At 34.3% G+C, this 18,701-nt stretch overlaps 2 protein-coding genes across 3 annotated transcripts in view; one reads left to right on the plus strand and one right to left on the minus strand.

Annotated features, from left to right (window-relative positions):
* Positions 1 to 1,711: 1,711 nt before the first annotated feature.
* LOC143063044 (Golgi-associated plant pathogenesis-related protein 1-like) lies at positions 1,712 to 9,697 on the minus strand. The gene is made up of 4 exons (XM_076234961.1): positions 9,639 to 9,697; positions 7,173 to 7,441; positions 4,272 to 4,361; positions 1,712 to 1,941 (listed from the first exon to the last, which is right to left on the minus strand). The coding sequence occupies exons 1-4, from the start codon at positions 9,656 to 9,658 to the stop codon at positions 1,754 to 1,756; spliced, it is 567 nt and encodes a 188-aa protein (XP_076091076.1). The 5' UTR covers positions 9,659 to 9,697; the 3' UTR covers positions 1,712 to 1,753.
* An 831-nt stretch (positions 9,698 to 10,528) lies between these two features.
* Positions 10,529 to 18,701, plus strand: part of LOC143063045 (uncharacterized) — a 35,215-nt gene continuing 27,042 nt past the window's right edge. For both annotated transcript variants that reach the window (XM_076234962.1, XM_076234963.1), the window contains exons 1-6: positions 10,529 to 10,713; positions 13,028 to 13,143; positions 14,178 to 14,387; positions 14,718 to 14,895; positions 15,250 to 16,727; positions 17,173 to 18,113. In XM_076234962.1, coding sequence (XP_076091077.1) covers positions 13,033 to 13,143; positions 14,178 to 14,387; positions 14,718 to 14,895; positions 15,250 to 16,727; positions 17,173 to 18,113 — 2,918 coding nt within the window. In that variant the 5' untranslated portion in view covers positions 10,529 to 10,713; positions 13,028 to 13,032. The remainder of the gene's footprint in view (positions 10,714 to 13,027; positions 13,144 to 14,177; positions 14,388 to 14,717; positions 14,896 to 15,249; positions 16,728 to 17,172; positions 18,114 to 18,701) is intronic.

Consider the following 18,701-nt stretch of genomic DNA (forward strand, 5'->3'; position numbering starts at 1 on the left):
CAAAACATATGTCCCGATACAAATGCATTGATCGGCAAAAATAAAGGGGGGGTGCGCACCCCCGGAACCCCCCCCCCCTGGATCCGCCACTGGATTTTTTTTTCATTTAACTAACACTTAGAATTTTTTGAGATATTTGTAATTCAATGGAACATAAACTTTGTAAAGTTTTTTTTCCAGATAACATTGAGATAAATTAACATGGAAAAGGAATTTTCTGTCATTTCTTTTCATTGTTGTCTTCTCTTTGTTATATTTTTTTTCTGCTACGAACTATGCTATTCCGAGTTATCGGGCTTTATTCAATAAAAAAGGGGGATTTTCAAGTTTTGGACAAAAGTTTTAAAGTGCTTTGAGCAGTTATTATGAAACTTTGGTGACTGGTTTCTATTTAGAAAACTTCTCTGTACATGTAGATTTTCATGAATTTCAGATATAACTTCGAGAAGTTATTGAATATTATTCTTTGAAAAGGGACTGGCGTATTATGACGGCTCATGGCGCAGCTATTTATTACTACCATGAGATTATGACTTCTGAATAACAAACTATATAAAACTTCCCCATATACGAAAACCAACTCAAGCAAAAAACGTCTGTTCACCAAATATGTCCCTGCATACATGCTGAAATATTTATTAGTTGAGTTTGGTTTCAGGGCCGTAACTACCTATGAGGCAGGGGAGGCAGTTGCCTCCCCTGAATTCTCTACACCAAATTTTTTTTCAAGTAATAAAATGAAATATTGACAATATGTACACGAAGAACTTGAATTTATATTATAAACAACCTAAGTTTACAGTTTTAACAGTGTTCTCATGATACGTGATATATGTCATTTTCCGGATTTTTGATCGATAGTGAACCGTTTCAGTATTTGTTTTATTTTATTTTTTCGTGTGGCCTTCCGTCAGTTATTCAGTATTCGTACGAGAACACATATATGAAACTTTGCTTTCGACAATTTTGAATAAAACTTAACTATTCACATTTATTTAGGGGCTCAATTAAGCAGAGGAAGTTGCCTTTGTATTGTGAATCGGCTGAATCAGCTGTTGGATAATTTCTCCCGATCGTACGAGGACATTTTGGTCAATGCCTTGGTAGTTAAACACTCCCATTCGTTGTAGCAGGGACTTTCTATACTAAGTATATACTAGTATAAAAACTTTCAAAGTCCCTGGTTGTAGTTATATACATGTCTGTTTAGCTTTCAACAATATTGAAATTCAAGGTCCTAGATAAAAAAGATATCTTGCGTTCTATGATATCGCTTTATATGTTTTTTTTTAACTTACCAGTTTGATTTCTAACAAAAATATCTTTAAATACAGATGATAATTGTTTGCATAAAAATTGCTTCCAGGATCCAGCAATACTTATGTTTCTTAAAGTAAGGAAATCGAAGGAAAACGGGTCATTTTTAGCCACTGATTTTATTGAGAAAAAAATCTGCGGTCACAATGTATAAATTTAATGTTAATAAATATAGGTCAAAGTACGGCCTTCAAGACGGAGCCTTGGCTCACCCCGAACAGCAATCTCAGCCTCTTTTTGCATAAAAATTGCTTCCAGGTTCAAGCAATACTGATGTTTATTAATGAAAGGAAATAGAAGGAAAACGGGTCATTTTTAGCCATTATACTGAGAGAAAAAAATCGGCGGGGGGGGGGGGGGGGGCTGCGCCCCCCAAATCCCCTTTCTTACAAGTTTTATTGTAACAATATCTTTTACTTTAATAACATAACGAAATCTACATTTTGAAATACTTGAATATTAGAACTTTGTCATTAGGTTCCTTGACATTGTCTGTAAACTTTGCTAGGCCATTACCAGCTGGTCTGTATGAAGCTACTATTACTGTTCTGTCGTTTCCTATAGCTTTACCCATTCCCATTTCCTGTGTGTCTTTCCATACCATTTGACTAAAATGTCCATAACCTGAAGTAAATAAGTTACCGTTGTACAGCAGGTGAGGATCCATGAATTTGAAATTTAAAGGCGGTGCCTGGTAAGTCGAAATTATACATTTTTCAACTCATTCGGTATTCAATAGCTTTCAGCTGCTACTCAAGTCTGTATAAAACGTCACTAGTGTCTGAGCAGACAGTTGATAAAGGGTTGTGTCAAAGAACGTCAGAACATCTTGTTCTTCAAGTTCTAAAAATGTTTATCGGAAAATACCAAGACCTTGTTGATAGATATTCCATATCAAATTCACAAGTAATAAATGATGGTCATGAAGTATAGATTCTAGGTATTGACGTTCTTGATAGTCTAAATCACGTGTTATATTGTGCTTTATATTTGTCTTTGTATATTTTATTCTTTACTTTTAAGTCAATTTTTGTACATACTTTTGGCGTGAAGCCCTACGTATTTATGCATCTATTCTCGCCTTTGTGTTATTGTGCTATGGTCGTTTTTGTATTCTTGTCTTTCATTTTCGCTGATGCACTTTATGAGCGTCTAAATGCCATTTTGTTTTTCTTCGTTTGAATAGTGATTTGTTTTATGGTGATTTTAAGATTATTACATAATGTTGACTGCTGTACCTTAATTTTTGACATTTTTACCTATTATGTTTCTTTGTTTCGCTCACACATAGTTGTCAATATAATGGAATGCTACATAACTGTCATACAAGCGAGAGGTTTAGCTAGCTATAAAACCAGGTTTAATCAACCATGTTCTACATAATGAAATGCATGTACCAAGTCAGGAATATGACCATTGTTTAACACAACATATCTAGCATGCCAAAAGTTTGTCATCCCCTTGTTTTACAAGACTTTTTCTAACTAAATGTTCCTGCCACAGTTCAATATTTTATGATAAATATATGGAAAATGTTGCCATGGATACACAAACGATTTTTCACCATTGTAACCGTTGAGAAATAAATCTATGTGAGATATAGTAACTGATTACATAACAAACAGCTAGCTTGATTTATAAGGACGTCTTGAATAGAAGATGGATAAAGTGCTACCAAAGTTCATAGGAATATATGACATTATTACCGACACATTATCAAGAATAAATGATACTAGTATGCTTTGAAAAGAAGCATCAGATATCAATGTTAACAGGGTCTTTGATTTTACCAGGTAGGGCGTTGATATTTATTTTCTAACTGTATAGAGTGCTACCAAAGGACATAGGAATATATGACATTATTACCGACACATTATCAAGAATAATGTCACTTTTATGCTTTGAAAAGAAGCATCAGATATCAATGTTAACAAGGTTAAAGTCTTTGGTTTTACCAGGTAGGGAATTGATATCATGGGGTCCCAAACTCGGAGTCGAGTCCACAGAGATATATTTATAAAAAATTATGTCGATGGCAGATCCTTTATTATCTCTGTTTATCTGCAGCTTATTTACTTGATAGGTTAAGGCCTATTTACAGCTTGACGTTCTGCATAGACACTTGTCTACGGTTGAAGATTGGATCCAGATGTATATAAAAAGATGTGATATACACATGGTTGCCAATGAGACAAATCTTCACAAGAGACCAATTGACACAGAAATTAACAGCTATAGGTCACCGTACGGTCGTCAACACTGAGCAAAACCCATACCGCATAGTCATGGCCCCGAAATGACAAATTTAAAACAATTCATACGAGGAAACTAGTGGCCTAATCTATGTACAAAAAAAAAGAATGAATGAAAATATGTAACACAGCAACAAACGACACCAACTGAATTACAGATACAGACTTGGGACAGGCACTTACACACAAAATGTGCTGGGGTTAAACATGTTTTCGGAATCCCAAACCCCCTTAACCTTAGACAGTGGTGTAACAATACAACATGAAAACGAACTATAAAAATAAGATGGAAAAGGCTTAACTCATCAGATTGATACAAATAGAAATGCCTCTAACAAAACGAATAGAGTGGACGTGACCGGGTACTTGTATATTCGAAAGAAAAGAACAAACACTGCTTAAGTAAAGATCTAAGAGTACTTTTAGCAACTGACAGCTAGTCCAAATCCAATAACAACTAAAAAAAAAAGCATGCATCTAAGAATAAATTATAAATCATTAGTAAACATATCCAACATCCAATGGATTTAGTGTAAAGACGGAACAATATGACCTTGTGCAAGGTCGACAGATTGTAGATTCCTGTATGTGTATATGTATATAACAATTGATTAGTTTGCTTTTTATTTACTGATTACAAAATCAATATTAATACTACAATAAAAAAAATAAAACAGTAACGTCAAAACTGTATCAAAATACCTTTAATTATTTCTAATGGAGGTGGTTCCCTTCCAAAATATGGTTGGTAGATATCGACCCCGCTGTACCATTCTTTTATAATATCTTCAGCTATAATTATAGTGATGAACTTTAGTAGTCACATAGCACGAACAATTGGATCATACGGTTAACCATTTTATAGGTGATGTTAATTATGCCATTGCATGTTTATTTATGCTTTTGCATTAAGATTTATTCATTCAAACTAAAAAAATCGACAATTTTGTGCTTGACTATTCTATTTCCTTTTTACACGAATAAGAATAACCAGCAAGATTGCAGAGCTATTATAGGGAAAACTCAGTTTTGTTTTCTCAGTTTGTGTCTTGGATTTCAGTTTTAAAAAAGATGGGTTTTTATACGACCCCAAAAAATTTTTGGGATCGTATAATGATATGATGTCGTCGTCTGCGTCGTCGTCCGAAGACACATTGGTTTCCGGATAATAACTTTAGTTTAAGTGAATAGATCGTCCTGAAATATTTTTTAGAAGGTTCAATACCACAAAAGGAAGGTTGGGATTGATTTTGGGGATGATGGTCCGAACCGATTAGGAATTAGGGGCCCAAAACGAGCATTTTTCTAGTTTCAGGATAATAACTTGTGTAGAAGTATTTCAATTGCTCTGCAATGTTGAAAACCACAAGTAGAAGGTTTGGATTCATGTTTGGGGTTATGGGGCCAAAGTTTATGAATTAAGGGCCAAAAAGGGGTCAAAACAAGCATTTTTATACGACCGCAAAAATTTTTTAGTCGTATATTGCTATCACGTTGGCGTCGTCGTCGTCGTCGTCCGAATACTTTTAGTTTTCGCACTCTAACTTTAGTAAAAGTGAATAGAAATCAATGAAATTATAACACAAGGTTTATGACCACAAAAGGAAGGTTGGGATTGATTTTGGGAGTTTTGGTCCCAACATTTTAGGAATTAGGGGCCAAAAAGGGCCCAAATAAGCATTTTCTTGGTTTTCGCACAATAACTTTAGTTTAAGTGAATAGAAATCTATGAAATTTTGACACAAGGTTTATGACCACAAAAGGAAGGTTGGGATTGATTTTGGGAGTTTTGGTTCCAACAGTTTAGGAATTAAGGGCCAAAAAAGGGCCCAAATAAGCATTATTCTTGGTTTTCGCACAATAACTTTAGTATAAGTAAATAGAAATCAATGAAATTTTAACACAAGGTTTATGACCACAAAAGGAAGGTTGGGATTGATTTTTGGAGTTGAGGTCACAACAGTTTATGAATTAGGGGTCAAAAAGGGGCCCAAATAAGCATTATTTTTGGTTTTTGCACCATAACTTTAGTATAAGTAAATAGAAATCTATGAAATTAAAACACAAGGTTTATGACCATAAAAGGAAGGTTGGTATTGATTTTGGGAGTTTTGGTCCCAACAGTTTAGGAATAAAGGGCCCAAAGGGTCCAGATTTAAACTTTGTTTGATTTCATCAAAAATTGAATAATTGGGGTTCTTTGATATGCCGAATCTAACTATGTATGTAGATTCTTAATTTTTGGTCCCGTTTTCAAATTGGTCTACATTAAGGTCCAAAGGGTCCAAAATTAAACTTAGTTTGATTTTAACAAAAATTGAATCCTTGGGGTTCTTTGATATGCTGAATTTAAAAATGTACTTAGATTTTTAATTATTGGCCTACTTTTCAAGTTGGTCCAAATGGGGGTCCAAAATTTAGTTTTGGGTTAATTGCCCAAAATATGTAGGAATTAGGGGCCAAAAAAGGGCCAAAAAGAAGCATGCTTCTAGTTTCCAAACAATCATGACAATAATTTGTGTTTAAGTGTATGGATCTCTCTGAAATTGTACTACAAGGTTCAATACTGCAATGGAAAGCATAGGATTGAGTTTAAGGGTTATTGCTCCAAGGGGGTTTCAAAAAGTTGGGGGGGATTTTTTGTTTACCATTTTTTGAAGGGCTTCCTTTTTTTTCAAAATTTTTGAAAAGTTTCAAGAAGAAATCTTCAATTGCACAGTATTGTGCAATAGATTTGTTAGATCTTTGACCACATTAAATTTGTGACAAAAACCTATATTATGTCAAAAATTTGATCACAATCCAAATTCAGACAGAATCAAGCTTGAATATTGTGACCAAATTTGCCCTATCTGTTCAGGGTTCAACCACTGGGGTCGTATAAAGCTGCGCCCTGCGGAGCACCTGGTTTTCACAATGTCAAAATATTCAGTGTTTGACTCATGTAAACTTTAAGGCACGAAATACTATAGAAAAATCGAATACGTCTGCAGATGGTTCGTTTCTTAATTTCAATCGTCTTCCCAAATGATATAGTCAGCTGTTTGTTTCAATGGTTTGTTTCGGGTAAAAGTACTTGTGTACAAAACATCTTTAAAAGATAAAACTGTACTGACGTTAAATATAGCTAAAGATCCTTGCTTGTGCTTTGTCAAGTAAAGGTAAAGATAAAGAGCATACGTTTCAAAAGAGGTAGGCTCAAAAAGTTCTCTCATACTACATAAAACCTTATACCTTATATAAAGAGAGTCGTGGTGTAGTGGTTAGTGCATCGGACTACTAACACAACGGTTCCTGGTTCAATTCCCGTCTGTGATAAAAATTTCCGGGACTGAATTTTCGGCTCTCCCTTGACACCATTTGCGAGTATGGTCTTGAGGAAACGATGATAGTCCGTCGGACAGGGACGATAAATGGTTGACCCGTGTTAAGAGAGAGTCATATCTCTTGCACGTTACTTGTAGATTTCGAAAAAGAGCAGGCTAATGCCGCTACAAGGCAGTACTAGCACCAGCAAAGTGGAAAGGGATTAATATAAGTTGCAAAACTTGTTTCCCAATCCACTATAAATAAATACGTTTAAATTAAACTAAAACCTTATACCTGAGTAATCGACGGCGTAATTCTCGTAGGAATCTTTTACAGTGATATTCTGTCCGATATTCTTTCTTCTAAGATGCTGGACCTCAGGCGTGTCTTGATTTGTCTTAACTAAATACTCCGCCCATTCCTGTGCATGCTGGACTAGATCTTTTGCAAACTTTAACGGTGGAACGTTATGTTTGCGTCTTATGGTATTGTGTAGGATCAAACCTTCAGAGGTAAATTGTTTGACGCTTGGGTATTGAGGACTGCATCCGAAACAACTCATTCTGAAAATGACAATATTAAGATGAGTATATGATCATTGTGGTGCTCCACATTACAAATGAATTTGATTTAAAATATTAATAAACGAAGTCGGTGAACATATAATCATATTTTAGATCATTAAAACGAAAATGTATGTGTCAAAAACTTTTTTGGTTTTAGGAAATCTAATACAATGGATTTAATATTGGAAATGTCATGTTTTTAAGACAAATTTAGGAGCGTTTGTCGCCGAATGCGAGTGCTTTCTATACAAATGCTCACCTATTTCGAAAGTATTCAATCAGTTATTTTTCAGAGAATAGAAGAGATAAATGCATTTTTTTTCGATTTTCAGCAAAGTTTAGTTCAACGAGCCAAAGTTGTACTCGGAAATTGTTATAAATGATAAAGAACTCATTTTAAAACTGTTGGATATGTTTTTTTTTCAAGGAGGACAAAAACAACTTACGAAAAAAGACAAAAATAATGTACAGATTTGAGCTAAATTTATCATTTTTATCCTGTTTAAAGTGTCAATTATTCAAAATAAAAAAAATCTTACAAATAACATCAAAGGAATTTAAATTAATCATGACATTAGTAGATCAGATAAGATGCCATTATAAAAAATTCTAATTCCTTATAACTTAAGGATATTCAGAATTCCTTTCAGATAATCTATAAATGAGAACGCATGCTGGCGAATTAAAAATAGATGACTATTGTGGATGAAATGGAGGGAAATTACACGTATATTCCGAGATGTATGGCTTTGCTATTTACATTTGATTGATTGCACATGATACATACAACTATAGGCTACCGTACGGAGTTCAACAATGAGCAAAACCAAAACCTCCTCGACCAAAATCTTTAACCTGAAGCGGGACGAACGAACGGCGAAAGATACAAAAGGAACAGTCAAACTCATGCATAGATCGAAAAAAAAAACTGCAAACGCCATGGCTAAAAAGGAAAACGACAAACAAACAAACAATACTACCAAGGCCGTAGCATCCATTGAGGCAAGTGAGGCAAATGCCTCACTAAAAAAAAAAAGTATGGTATTGATGTTTAAAAAAAAATCCTTTATGTATCCAAATAATGAGCGATGACCAAAACTAATCCTAAAAGTGGAGGACAACTATCTACTTTGCGTTCTTAGACCATGTTTGTACCGAGATGGAGAGACGTTTTCCACATGATCAACGTCAGATGATGTTAGGCCAAAACTTGGTCCATCAAAATTGGCAAATCTTAATGATACCATACAAAACGTTTCAAGTTTATTCCCCGGATCTGCCAGATGTAAATACATGGGAACAAGAAGTGACAAGGTGGAAGGTTAAATTTTCTGACATCCCGAAGGCCAAATTACCAGGTACACTCAAATCTTCTTTGAAACAGGCACATCAAGACTTTTATCCAAATATCAAACGGATATTTGTGCTACTGTTGACAATGCCTGTCACCAGCGTTTGTTGTGAAAGATCCTTTTCAGGACTTAGTAGACTGAAGACGTGGGAAAGGTCCACAATGAGTGAGGAACGCCTTTGTGGACTGGCAATGCTTCACACTCACAGGGACAAGGATGTTTCACGGGAGGATATTCTACTAAGATTCGATAGAACTGGACACAGACGGATTGGAAAGCTGACATTTGACTAGAAGATTTCACTTAAATGAAATATAGGCCCTTATAAATGTGTGAAATTTTGATTTTTGGAAGAAACAGTTTAATGACCACAAGTCTTGTCTTTATTTTATTCATCTTTTTTCTCTGACAGTTTTTCTATTTGCCATAATCGCCGATAATATCTACGTATGACATAAAAATGCACATAACCGCGCATTTGTAAACAGTACCACATTTATAATTTACCAGATAAAGAGGTTCCAATTTATTCATTTTACACATAAGTAACCATATCCCCCCCCCTTTTCAAGAAAAAAAAATGTTTTATCACTTTTATGGCATATGAACCCCATATGATCGATATCACTAATATAGGCTCAGGAAACGCCCAGATAGCAGGATTTTGCACCGTTTACCCCAGAGCTTCTGGGGCCCTTGAGCGGCCCCCAGACCCCCTGCCAAATTTTGTTTGCCTCGCTCCGCTCGGCGAAAGGAACTTGCCTCACTATTTAAAGGACCCTAGCTACGGCCTTGACTACACAAGACACAACATAGAAAACTAAAGAAAAATGTGCCCAAACCCAAAACTGGGAGTAAACATGTCTGTGAACGCTCAACACACTATCATTTTCTGTGTTCAGTGGACCGTGAAAATATTTGATGAAATTGAAGTCCAATGATCAACTTGAAACCAAGGACGTATAACTAACATATACGTCCTTGTTGAAACTTAGTATAAAACATGTTCCCTATGACATGATCTTTCTAATTTTAGTGCAAAAACCGTAGTCAGAAATAAAAGGCCCAACATAGCAAAATATGAAACAATTTAGATAAAAAAAAAACAGCCGGATAATGGCCTATTAAAAACAACCAACGAAAATAATAAGATGAAACAAACCAACCAACGATAACCACTGAATATTAATAAACGTTTACTGACTCGAACATTAAACGAGCCTGTAGTAAGTATGTTTATTCTAAATATCTGGTCTCTAAAACTATAGATCTTAGTATATACATTAAGTTCCCTTCATAAATTCGTCATTTAATTCGGTACTGTACAGTAGTCATGATTGATTTTGATGATAATTTTCTTACAGGGAAATAAAATGTAAATCTTACCTTCTGCATGTTAGTTTTCATTAATAAATACAAATGGTAACATACTGCACACTTCATGCGTCTATGAATAATTAAAGATCACTGTCAATATCAGATTTCACAATCTTTTACTCATTTGAAACATAATACTTGACTAGTTACAAAAGTTATTGTTTTATTAGTTTTTATGCTACAGGAAAAAAATTGGGACATATATTTATCGCTATACGTTTGCGTGCCGTCCGTGCCGTCCGTGCGTCAATTAGTAAGAAGTCAATTGATTAGGGGTCGTTGTTTGTAATTTAGTGCGTCGTTCTAAATCTCGTATCGTTAATTTTTGTTGGTAGTAGGATATACTGAAATTGAATGTGTATAGTTACGATCACTTCCGGTGCTTTCGAAAAGGATCCAAAGCACTGGAATAGGATTTTTAAATGGCAGCAATGATACATTTACTACAAATTCGTGACAAATAATGAAAAGTCAACACTTCTGTGACATTTGCATTTGTCTTACCATGATGTCATTGTACATTTAGTTGAAAAGCAAAAGGTACAACTCGGACAGGTCTACCACAGCTTTCATAAGCCGTAGTTTACAATACAAGTCCCCTCGTGCATTCATAGATTAGATACTAGTCATATTTTTCAGCTTCGATATAAGAGTGTGAAAAACTAAAAAGTTTGTTATTAAAGTGACTAACATGTTTAAGTTATACTGTCACTTGTCTTTCAGGTGTTGCGAATCCATGACAAATCGCCCCCACTTGCAAATATACCACTTTCGAGTTCATCCGTCACCGGAAAAAACTCGTCAATTATGCACGCCTTTATGATGTCATTTACCAGATAGAGGGGGTCACCTGTATCCCTGCACTATTAACGTTCACCAAGCGTCTTAGTGATCGTCATTGTGTAAGATAAGCTAGAAATACTATTTGTTTTGTAGGTACATGTACTTAATCACAATCTCCTAATGACAACAATGCTGATTGTCAATTATGAGAATTCAATTTGCCGATTAATTTCGTACAATATAGCATTATAGTTTTCCAACCACTTGCTCAACATTGAAACAGAAGTGACGACACACCTAAACGCACAAATGACGTTCACTAAAACCAAAGTTTTTGATGGAAATGCATCGAACTCGAAAGTTGTCTATTGTCCCACACCAAATTGCCCCACTTCTTCACCAACTAGCCAGGGTACTTATGAAAAACAGTGAAATCCCATTGAGCATAGGTTGGATAACTTGCCCCACTTATGAAAAAGATTAAAGTCCCACTGAAATGAGGTCTGCCAAACTTGCCCCACTTATGACAAATAGATAAACCATGATGAATTTAGTAATGCCAACTCACCCGACTTATGAAAAAAGATGCAATCTCGTATATATATTTATGTTAAAAAATACCACACATTCTTAAATGTAAAGGAATGAAAGGACATTGATTCTCTTTGATGTTTACTTGAAAGTAACATTTGCCTTTCACTAATTTCTAATTAGTGTTCAGTTATTATTAATTTGTTTTTTTGTATTTTGTGTAGATTACATTTCATTTAAGTGGGGAGATTTGGCAGACCAGAAAATTATATATCTATCAAGATTTTACCTTTTTTTCATTAAATTAGGGCTAGTTGCAATTGGCAGGAGTAAAATGAACGGAATTTAACCCTTTTCACAAGTGGGGCTAGGTGCTGAAATAGGGGGCAATTTGCCAGTGGGACAATTTGTTCTGCTTCCAGTGTTGCCAATGAAAGAGAAATACCCTTTACCGTTAGGCATTAAAGAGTCATTTTCAGCTACTGTTAGTGTCAAATTAGTTTTAATAAAATACCCTGACTCGTCAAGACATCCTTATAGTGGTTTGTCATACTGTAGGTCCTAAATAATCATAGTTACCATTATTTTTGAAAAAAATTAATGTGAATCATCAAAATCAGTAGAATTTTTTATCGTCTGAAAGAAAGTGTACATTTTTGTGCCTGTCCCAAGCCATTATCACTGAACTAGTACACATTTTTGTTTAGGGGCCAGCTGATGCACACCTGCAGGTGCTGGAATTATTCGCTGTATTGAAGACCCATTGGTGACCTTCGGCTGTGGTCTGCTCTTTGGTCAGGTTGATGTCTCTTGACACATTCCCTATTTCCATTCTTAATTTCATTTTATCGTCATGCACCAACAATTATCTTTCAAGTCATTTGGCAAGAATGTTGACTGCTTTTTGTCATGTAGGTTCCCACATTATGACCCTCATGAAAGAGAATTTACATAAAAACTGTTTAAGGCTCATATTGACTTTTATCTGAAATGACTGTTTTTACACTTCAAAAACTTACACAGAAAAACACAGCCAATTATTAGGAGGACTGAACTATTCAGTTTGATACAAAGTCAGCCATTTGAATTTTGCAAAGGTCTAGAAAACTTGGCAGGGCTCGAAAGTATATATTTATTCCACCAGCTTACAGAAGTTCCACTGGAAACTTTGTTTAACTTGGCAGGGCTCCAAAGTATATTTATTCCACCTTACAGAAGTTCCACTGGAAACTTTTTTATGAACATTGAATGTCATAATATTTGTTCCTGTTGAAACAGATTTTATATACCCTTTATTCCGTAAGGAACAAATACTGTAATATTTGTTCAAATGGAAACAATATTACAGAATATTTACTCCACTTGAAACCTTAATTATGAAGGAACTTCTAATCCATGACAATTCAAAATTACTTGATCTTTCATGGGCACTTGAGTTATTGGATATCATGCTGTAATCTCCTTAATTTTTCATTGTTAGTTCAAGGTGCCCAATATAAGAACTCTTTCAATGGAATCTATTTTATATCTTATTTTTTAGAAACAATGGACAGACAGATGCAATCACATTTTACAGCCACCCTCAGCCATAGCTTTAGTATGCCTAGCTTGGCTGAGGGCAGTGAACCTATTTCTGAAGTGGAGGAAATCAATGAGGTAAAATTAATCTCAGCCATTTTGTTAACACTCAACCCTCAACCTTTAACCCTTACAGGCTGGTACCCTATAGTGTTCACAATATAAAAAAGAAGATTTGCCAATGAAACAACTGTCCACAAGAGACCAAAATGACACAGAAAAAAACAACTATAGGTCACTGTATGGCCTTCAACAATGAGCAAAGCACATACCTCATAGTCAGCTATAAAAGACCCTGATATGACAATGTAAAACAAAGCCTTCCAAAGCTGAGTTTGTGAGTTCCAAATTTCCTCCTGACAAGGTGGTTTTCTATCAAAGATCATGATTCTCTCGTTGTGGACTCTTACCTCCTCCTTTAATAATAACTGGCACCCATGATAAAGCAGAGAGTGCTGCAATCCGCATTAAACACAAATATTCAGTCAATCTAATTGGTACCTTAATAACACAGAGTCAAGTTTTATGTCACTAACTATAGTAATATCTCAAAGTTTCGTACATGTAGTACTAAAAGACAGAAAAAAACATGCATTATAAAATTGACTGATGGAGAACTAAAAATGAAAACAATATGTTATCAAATTTCATGCATCTGAATCACTTTTCTTGATTAACCTTTACAAGAAAGGCTCAAAACTGAAAATTTGAAAGCCAAGGATGTATAAGAAGCGAAAAAGTTGAAGAGCTGTATTACCAAAAAGGACCATAAAAATTGGTCAATAACTTGATGATAATATATCATTTAATCAACATGAAGTTCCAAATTGTTAAGAAAAATTATGTCTCTTTCAATTTAACTTGAGTAGTGTATAGTATGATTGCTAAGGTCATGATAAAATTCAATGAAACACTATCACGACTATGAATGTCTTTCTTGAATATAAAGTTATTTCTGTTGCCTAACATTGCAAGGTGATTTTGTTGTAATATATATTTTCAAATATCAACAAAATTATAATCAGATACATTTTTTTTAAACACAATTTAATACACTTCAATCTGATTCAATTGTTTAACTTCTGTTGACATAACTTTTTTTTTTATTTCAGATTAAATCACTTCGGGAAATGGGAGACCAAGCTATGCAATTACAAGACTTTACTGTAGCCATAAAACGTTACAATGAAGCTTTGGAAATTGATGATAAAAACATGGAGGTTTTATTTGCAAGAACAAAAGCTTTTCTTGACATGGGAGATAACTCTATGGCATTGAAGGATGCTGAGAATTCAATAAACATAGAACCTGACAACCCAGAGGTTTGATTTTACATAATATTTAGCTGCGAAAACGTAGCTCAGACCATCTATGGCAAAACAAAATTCAAAGGATAATAGGGTTACGTTTTTGCAGCTACATAATTTTATACATGTCTACAGTAAAATAATAAAAAAATATTTAGACTATGATAAGTATTTATCATTTTAACAGTTTGGATTAGTAAAATTACTTTAAAGGGAGATAATTGTCTTCATTCTTGTTAAAAAAAAATTTGATTTCTTTTTTTGCCATAAACTTATATGAAGATGCATTATTACATAAGAATTTGCTAGTTTGAGAAAAAAATAAACATAATTATTTCTTTACAGGCATACCGACTTTATGGCTTGACTTTATGCCAAGTTAACAATTATAGAGATGCTGTCTCAGCATTTTTGACTGCCCTTGACCTTGACCCTGACAATGCAGATGACCTTACAGACCACATTGCAGAAGTTGCTGAACATATATGTCATATTCCAAAAGATGTATTAGAGAAACTAGAAGGTTAATATGTTCCCTTAAAAATCTCAAATTATACATTTCCAAGGTTTTTTTGGTCAAATACAAATATATTTATGATTGCATAAGAATGGTTAAAGAAATTTTTACTTGTAAAGTAATATTTGCTCTTGAAAATAACATATTAGGAAAAACTTGATATGCAAAATCAGATGCAATCAATGCATTTTTCCAAAAAAAAAATTGACAACAGAAAACAAATATTTTTATGTCACAATATGGATTTCTCAAATGATCTTTGGTCAGTTCTGTCATGTCACTTAGATTGGAATTTAGTGTTACTAACTTTTCCCCCCTTAGCATTCAATTTTATAAGTTGTATGTTTTCTTTATTTTTAGAAATGGACTCTTATAAAAAGTTAAGTGAAATTGGTGTACATCTTTTCCAAGCTAAAAGATATGACTTCTGTATAACGATTTTGGAAGCAGCTCAGAAGTTTCAAACAAATCAGAAAGGAATAACAATGAGGATATTATTGACTTTAGCCAATGCCCATTCTGCTTGTAAACACAATGAACAGGCAATTTCTATATACCAGGAATGTCTGTCCACGGCAATTGCTACTCATGAACAAATTTACCAGACAAAATCCCTTGTGAACATTGCAACTCTTTATCTGGAAAACAGAGACACTCATCAGGCTATAGTATTCTATGAAAAATTATTACAATTAGAGGCGGAGCTTGAAGAGGAGGCTGGATCACAAAGAGAACTCCCAGATTTCTGGACAAAAGAACTCCAGTGTGGTTTGCGTCTCAATCTAAGTATTGCTTATAAAACAATCGGACAGATGCATCACGCAGAACATCATGCTAGGAAGTATATATCCTTGTTAGAACAATTTAAACTGGAAGGTCGAATAAAATCAGAGTCTTACCACAATACAGGCATGTTGAATGAAATCCTTGGAAACTATGATGAAGCTATGAAAAACTATAATTTGTATTTACAATCTTCTAAACGGAATAAAGATCGAAAAGGCATGGCCCAGGCTTATGGATGTTTAGGTAGTGTTTATGCTGCATTGAGAAACTGGAAGCTGTGTATAACATATCATGAGCAGTATATATCCATGGCAAAGCGTTTTAAAGACACAAAGATGACTGTAATGGCATGTGAAATGTTAGCTGACACGTACCTCATGAAGGAAGATTATGAAAAGGCCATTGAAGTTTATGATCAGATGTTGAATGCTGCCATTCGAACAGACTACAGAAGCAGAGCCACAGCTTTATGTAAAACTGGCAATGTTTACAGAGAGATGAAAAGATATCAGCATAGTTTATTTTTCTATGAACAAGCATATGATCTTGCTGATGATATGGAATATTATGATATACTTAAAATCTGTCAGTACAACATAGCATGTATACAACAACATTCAACACAGCTTAAAGATATTGAACAAGCTCGGCAATATTTTGAATCACTGATTCCTTTCTATGAGACAAAGATTAAAGAACATCATGATGAAGATACTTATTGTCCACCTGACTATGAAAAACAATTGACTGAATGTTATGATGGCATGCAATGTGTTTTGAGCAAGCTTGGTAACAAGAATGAATGTTTACAGTTTGCCGAAGCATATCGTAGGAGATACATTACAAAGATGCCTGGATATGTAGGATCACAGATTGGTCCACATTTAGATTCTGTAGAACATATTACCAGAATTGTTAACCAACAGAATGCCAATGTTTTATATTATTCCTTACTACCCAGTAGACTGTTGATATGGGTTTTACTTCCTGGTCAAGGTGTTGTCAGATTCTATTCTGGGAGAGCAGAAGAGGATGAGGGCATGATAGAACAGGTGGGTCATTCAATCAATGTTGATAGATATAAGAAGATGTGGTATACATGAGACAACTCTCCATCCATGTCAAAATGTGTAAAAAGTAAACAATTATAAGTCAAAGTACTGCCTTAAACACAGAGCCTTGGCTCACACCGATTTTCATTGATCTTGAAATTTAAACAAAATCATGAACTTTCATACTTGTTGTACTTTATGGAATGCATTTTTTGGTGGAAAAAACAGACACCATTTACAATGATACTTTTCTGCCTCAGCTGTAAAAAATAAGTTCAGTAGGTCAGACGTCAAACATATGATTGTTTTGGAGGAATATCACAGATATACATATTTTTATGTAGGCTTAATAATGAGAAAGTATTTTTAAAGTTCTTTATTTGTCGTTTAGAATATATATACGGTACATGTACCAAATTGCTTGAATTTTATTATTTCGTTGTAGGTCCAAACTTTATTGAAAGAGATCAGAGGCAACGCTGACTGGAAAAATTTGCAAACAACTTGTGAAAACCGAGCAATTCCATTGAGTGAAGAAAGACTCAATTTAAAGAGACACAGAAATATGATGCTTGCTGAAAGAAAGTCTGAAGACCACAAAGAAAACAAAAACAATAATAATGAGAATACTTCTAATAAATCTCCATGTCATAAACTCTTTAACTTGCTTATAGCACCTGTTGAGGATATACTGATGAAGTTAAACAAGGGAAATAACTTAGTAATTATACCAGACAAAGATTTATTTCATTGCCCATTTACCATCTTACAGGATTGGAGTTCAAATTATTTGTCAACTAGACATCATATAACCATATTGCCTAGCATATTAATGTTGGAAAAATGTGTGAATAACGAACTTAATTATTTAAAGAGTCAAGATGAACTAGACTTCTTAAGATCACAGGTTAGAAAAGGTGGCTTGAATAAATATTTGACCAAAACCATTTTGTCCAACGCTACCACTCCAGCAGATGATGCTGAGTCATCTTTATCCTTCATGTTAGATCTACGTAAGGTATCAAACCCACGGTTAGTCACCACACAACTTTCTCTTAAGTCTGAACTTGAAGAAAAAAATGACCAGTCGAAAGAAAACACTCAGTTATCATTGGAGGGTAACAGAATGACGTCTCCCCGATCTCCTAGTCAGAATTTACCACTAATTCCTGAAAAATCAGCTTTGAAGGCTGCCGATTTCTTATCCCGTGTTGGAAGTCCAACATCACTTGAAGCTTTACTGAGTCTACATAGCTACTCTACACTGACCACATGCACCTCTACAGGAACAGATATAACATCGTCTTCTAGTGCGGTTACGGAATTTCAGCAAATCAGTGACAGGGAGAGATGTCTGGCAATCGGAAATCCCCAACTACCTGAAAGGTAATATATAGTGTTTAAATATATTTGAAATACATTCCAGTAGATGTGAAATTGAGAATGGAAATGGGGAATGTGTCAAAGCAACAACAACCCGACCATAGAGCAGACAACAGCCGAACAGTGTTGGTTTGAATGAATGAGACAGCAACCCAACAACAACTGTAACAAAAATGTGAAAATATTTTTTTGTATAATACACTGACCGAAATGAAAATATGTCAATGTGAACTTTAATTATGTGACTAGTGTTTAATAATTAGTTGATTTTTTTCTTACATGTGAAGGTATAATTAACTTTTGTTCATTTGTCAAATAATAGCTGTAAATAGATGTGCCCTGTAGAATATTGTTGAATTCTACTGAAAAGAGTTTCATAAATTAAAAAAAAAACTTGGGAGTTGGGACTAGTCATAACCATTTTGAATAAGTGTAGCATAAATTTGCCAATGAAATGTTAGAATAAGTTTACTCATTATATTTTCCACTTTAATGGCAATAGAAATTTCTCCCTTTATCCAATTAAACTCTGTTTACAGAACCACAATATAGTTAAAAGTCAATATTACATATTGGATATAGTGTAAACTC

Source organism: Mytilus galloprovincialis, chromosome 2 (assembly GCF_965363235.1).
Source record: "Mytilus galloprovincialis chromosome 2, xbMytGall1.hap1.1, whole genome shotgun sequence".
Taxonomy (NCBI): domain Eukaryota; kingdom Metazoa; phylum Mollusca; class Bivalvia; order Mytilida; family Mytilidae; genus Mytilus; species Mytilus galloprovincialis.

What these genes read in the sequence shown, in the direction of transcription:
- LOC143063044 (XM_076234961.1), bottom strand. Translation starts at nt 9,658, where the DNA reads ATGTTTACTCCCAGTTTTGG. An exon ending in ATGTTTACTCCCAGTTTTGG is followed by an intron (nt 7,442 to 9,638) that starts GTTTGGGCACAT and finishes TGTCATTTTCAG; the next exon opens with AATGAGTTGTTTCGGATGCA. An exon ending in TCCATTAGAAATAATTAAAG is followed by an intron (nt 1,942 to 4,271) that starts GTATTTTGATAC and finishes TATTTACTTCAG; the next exon opens with GTTATGGACATTTTAGTCAA.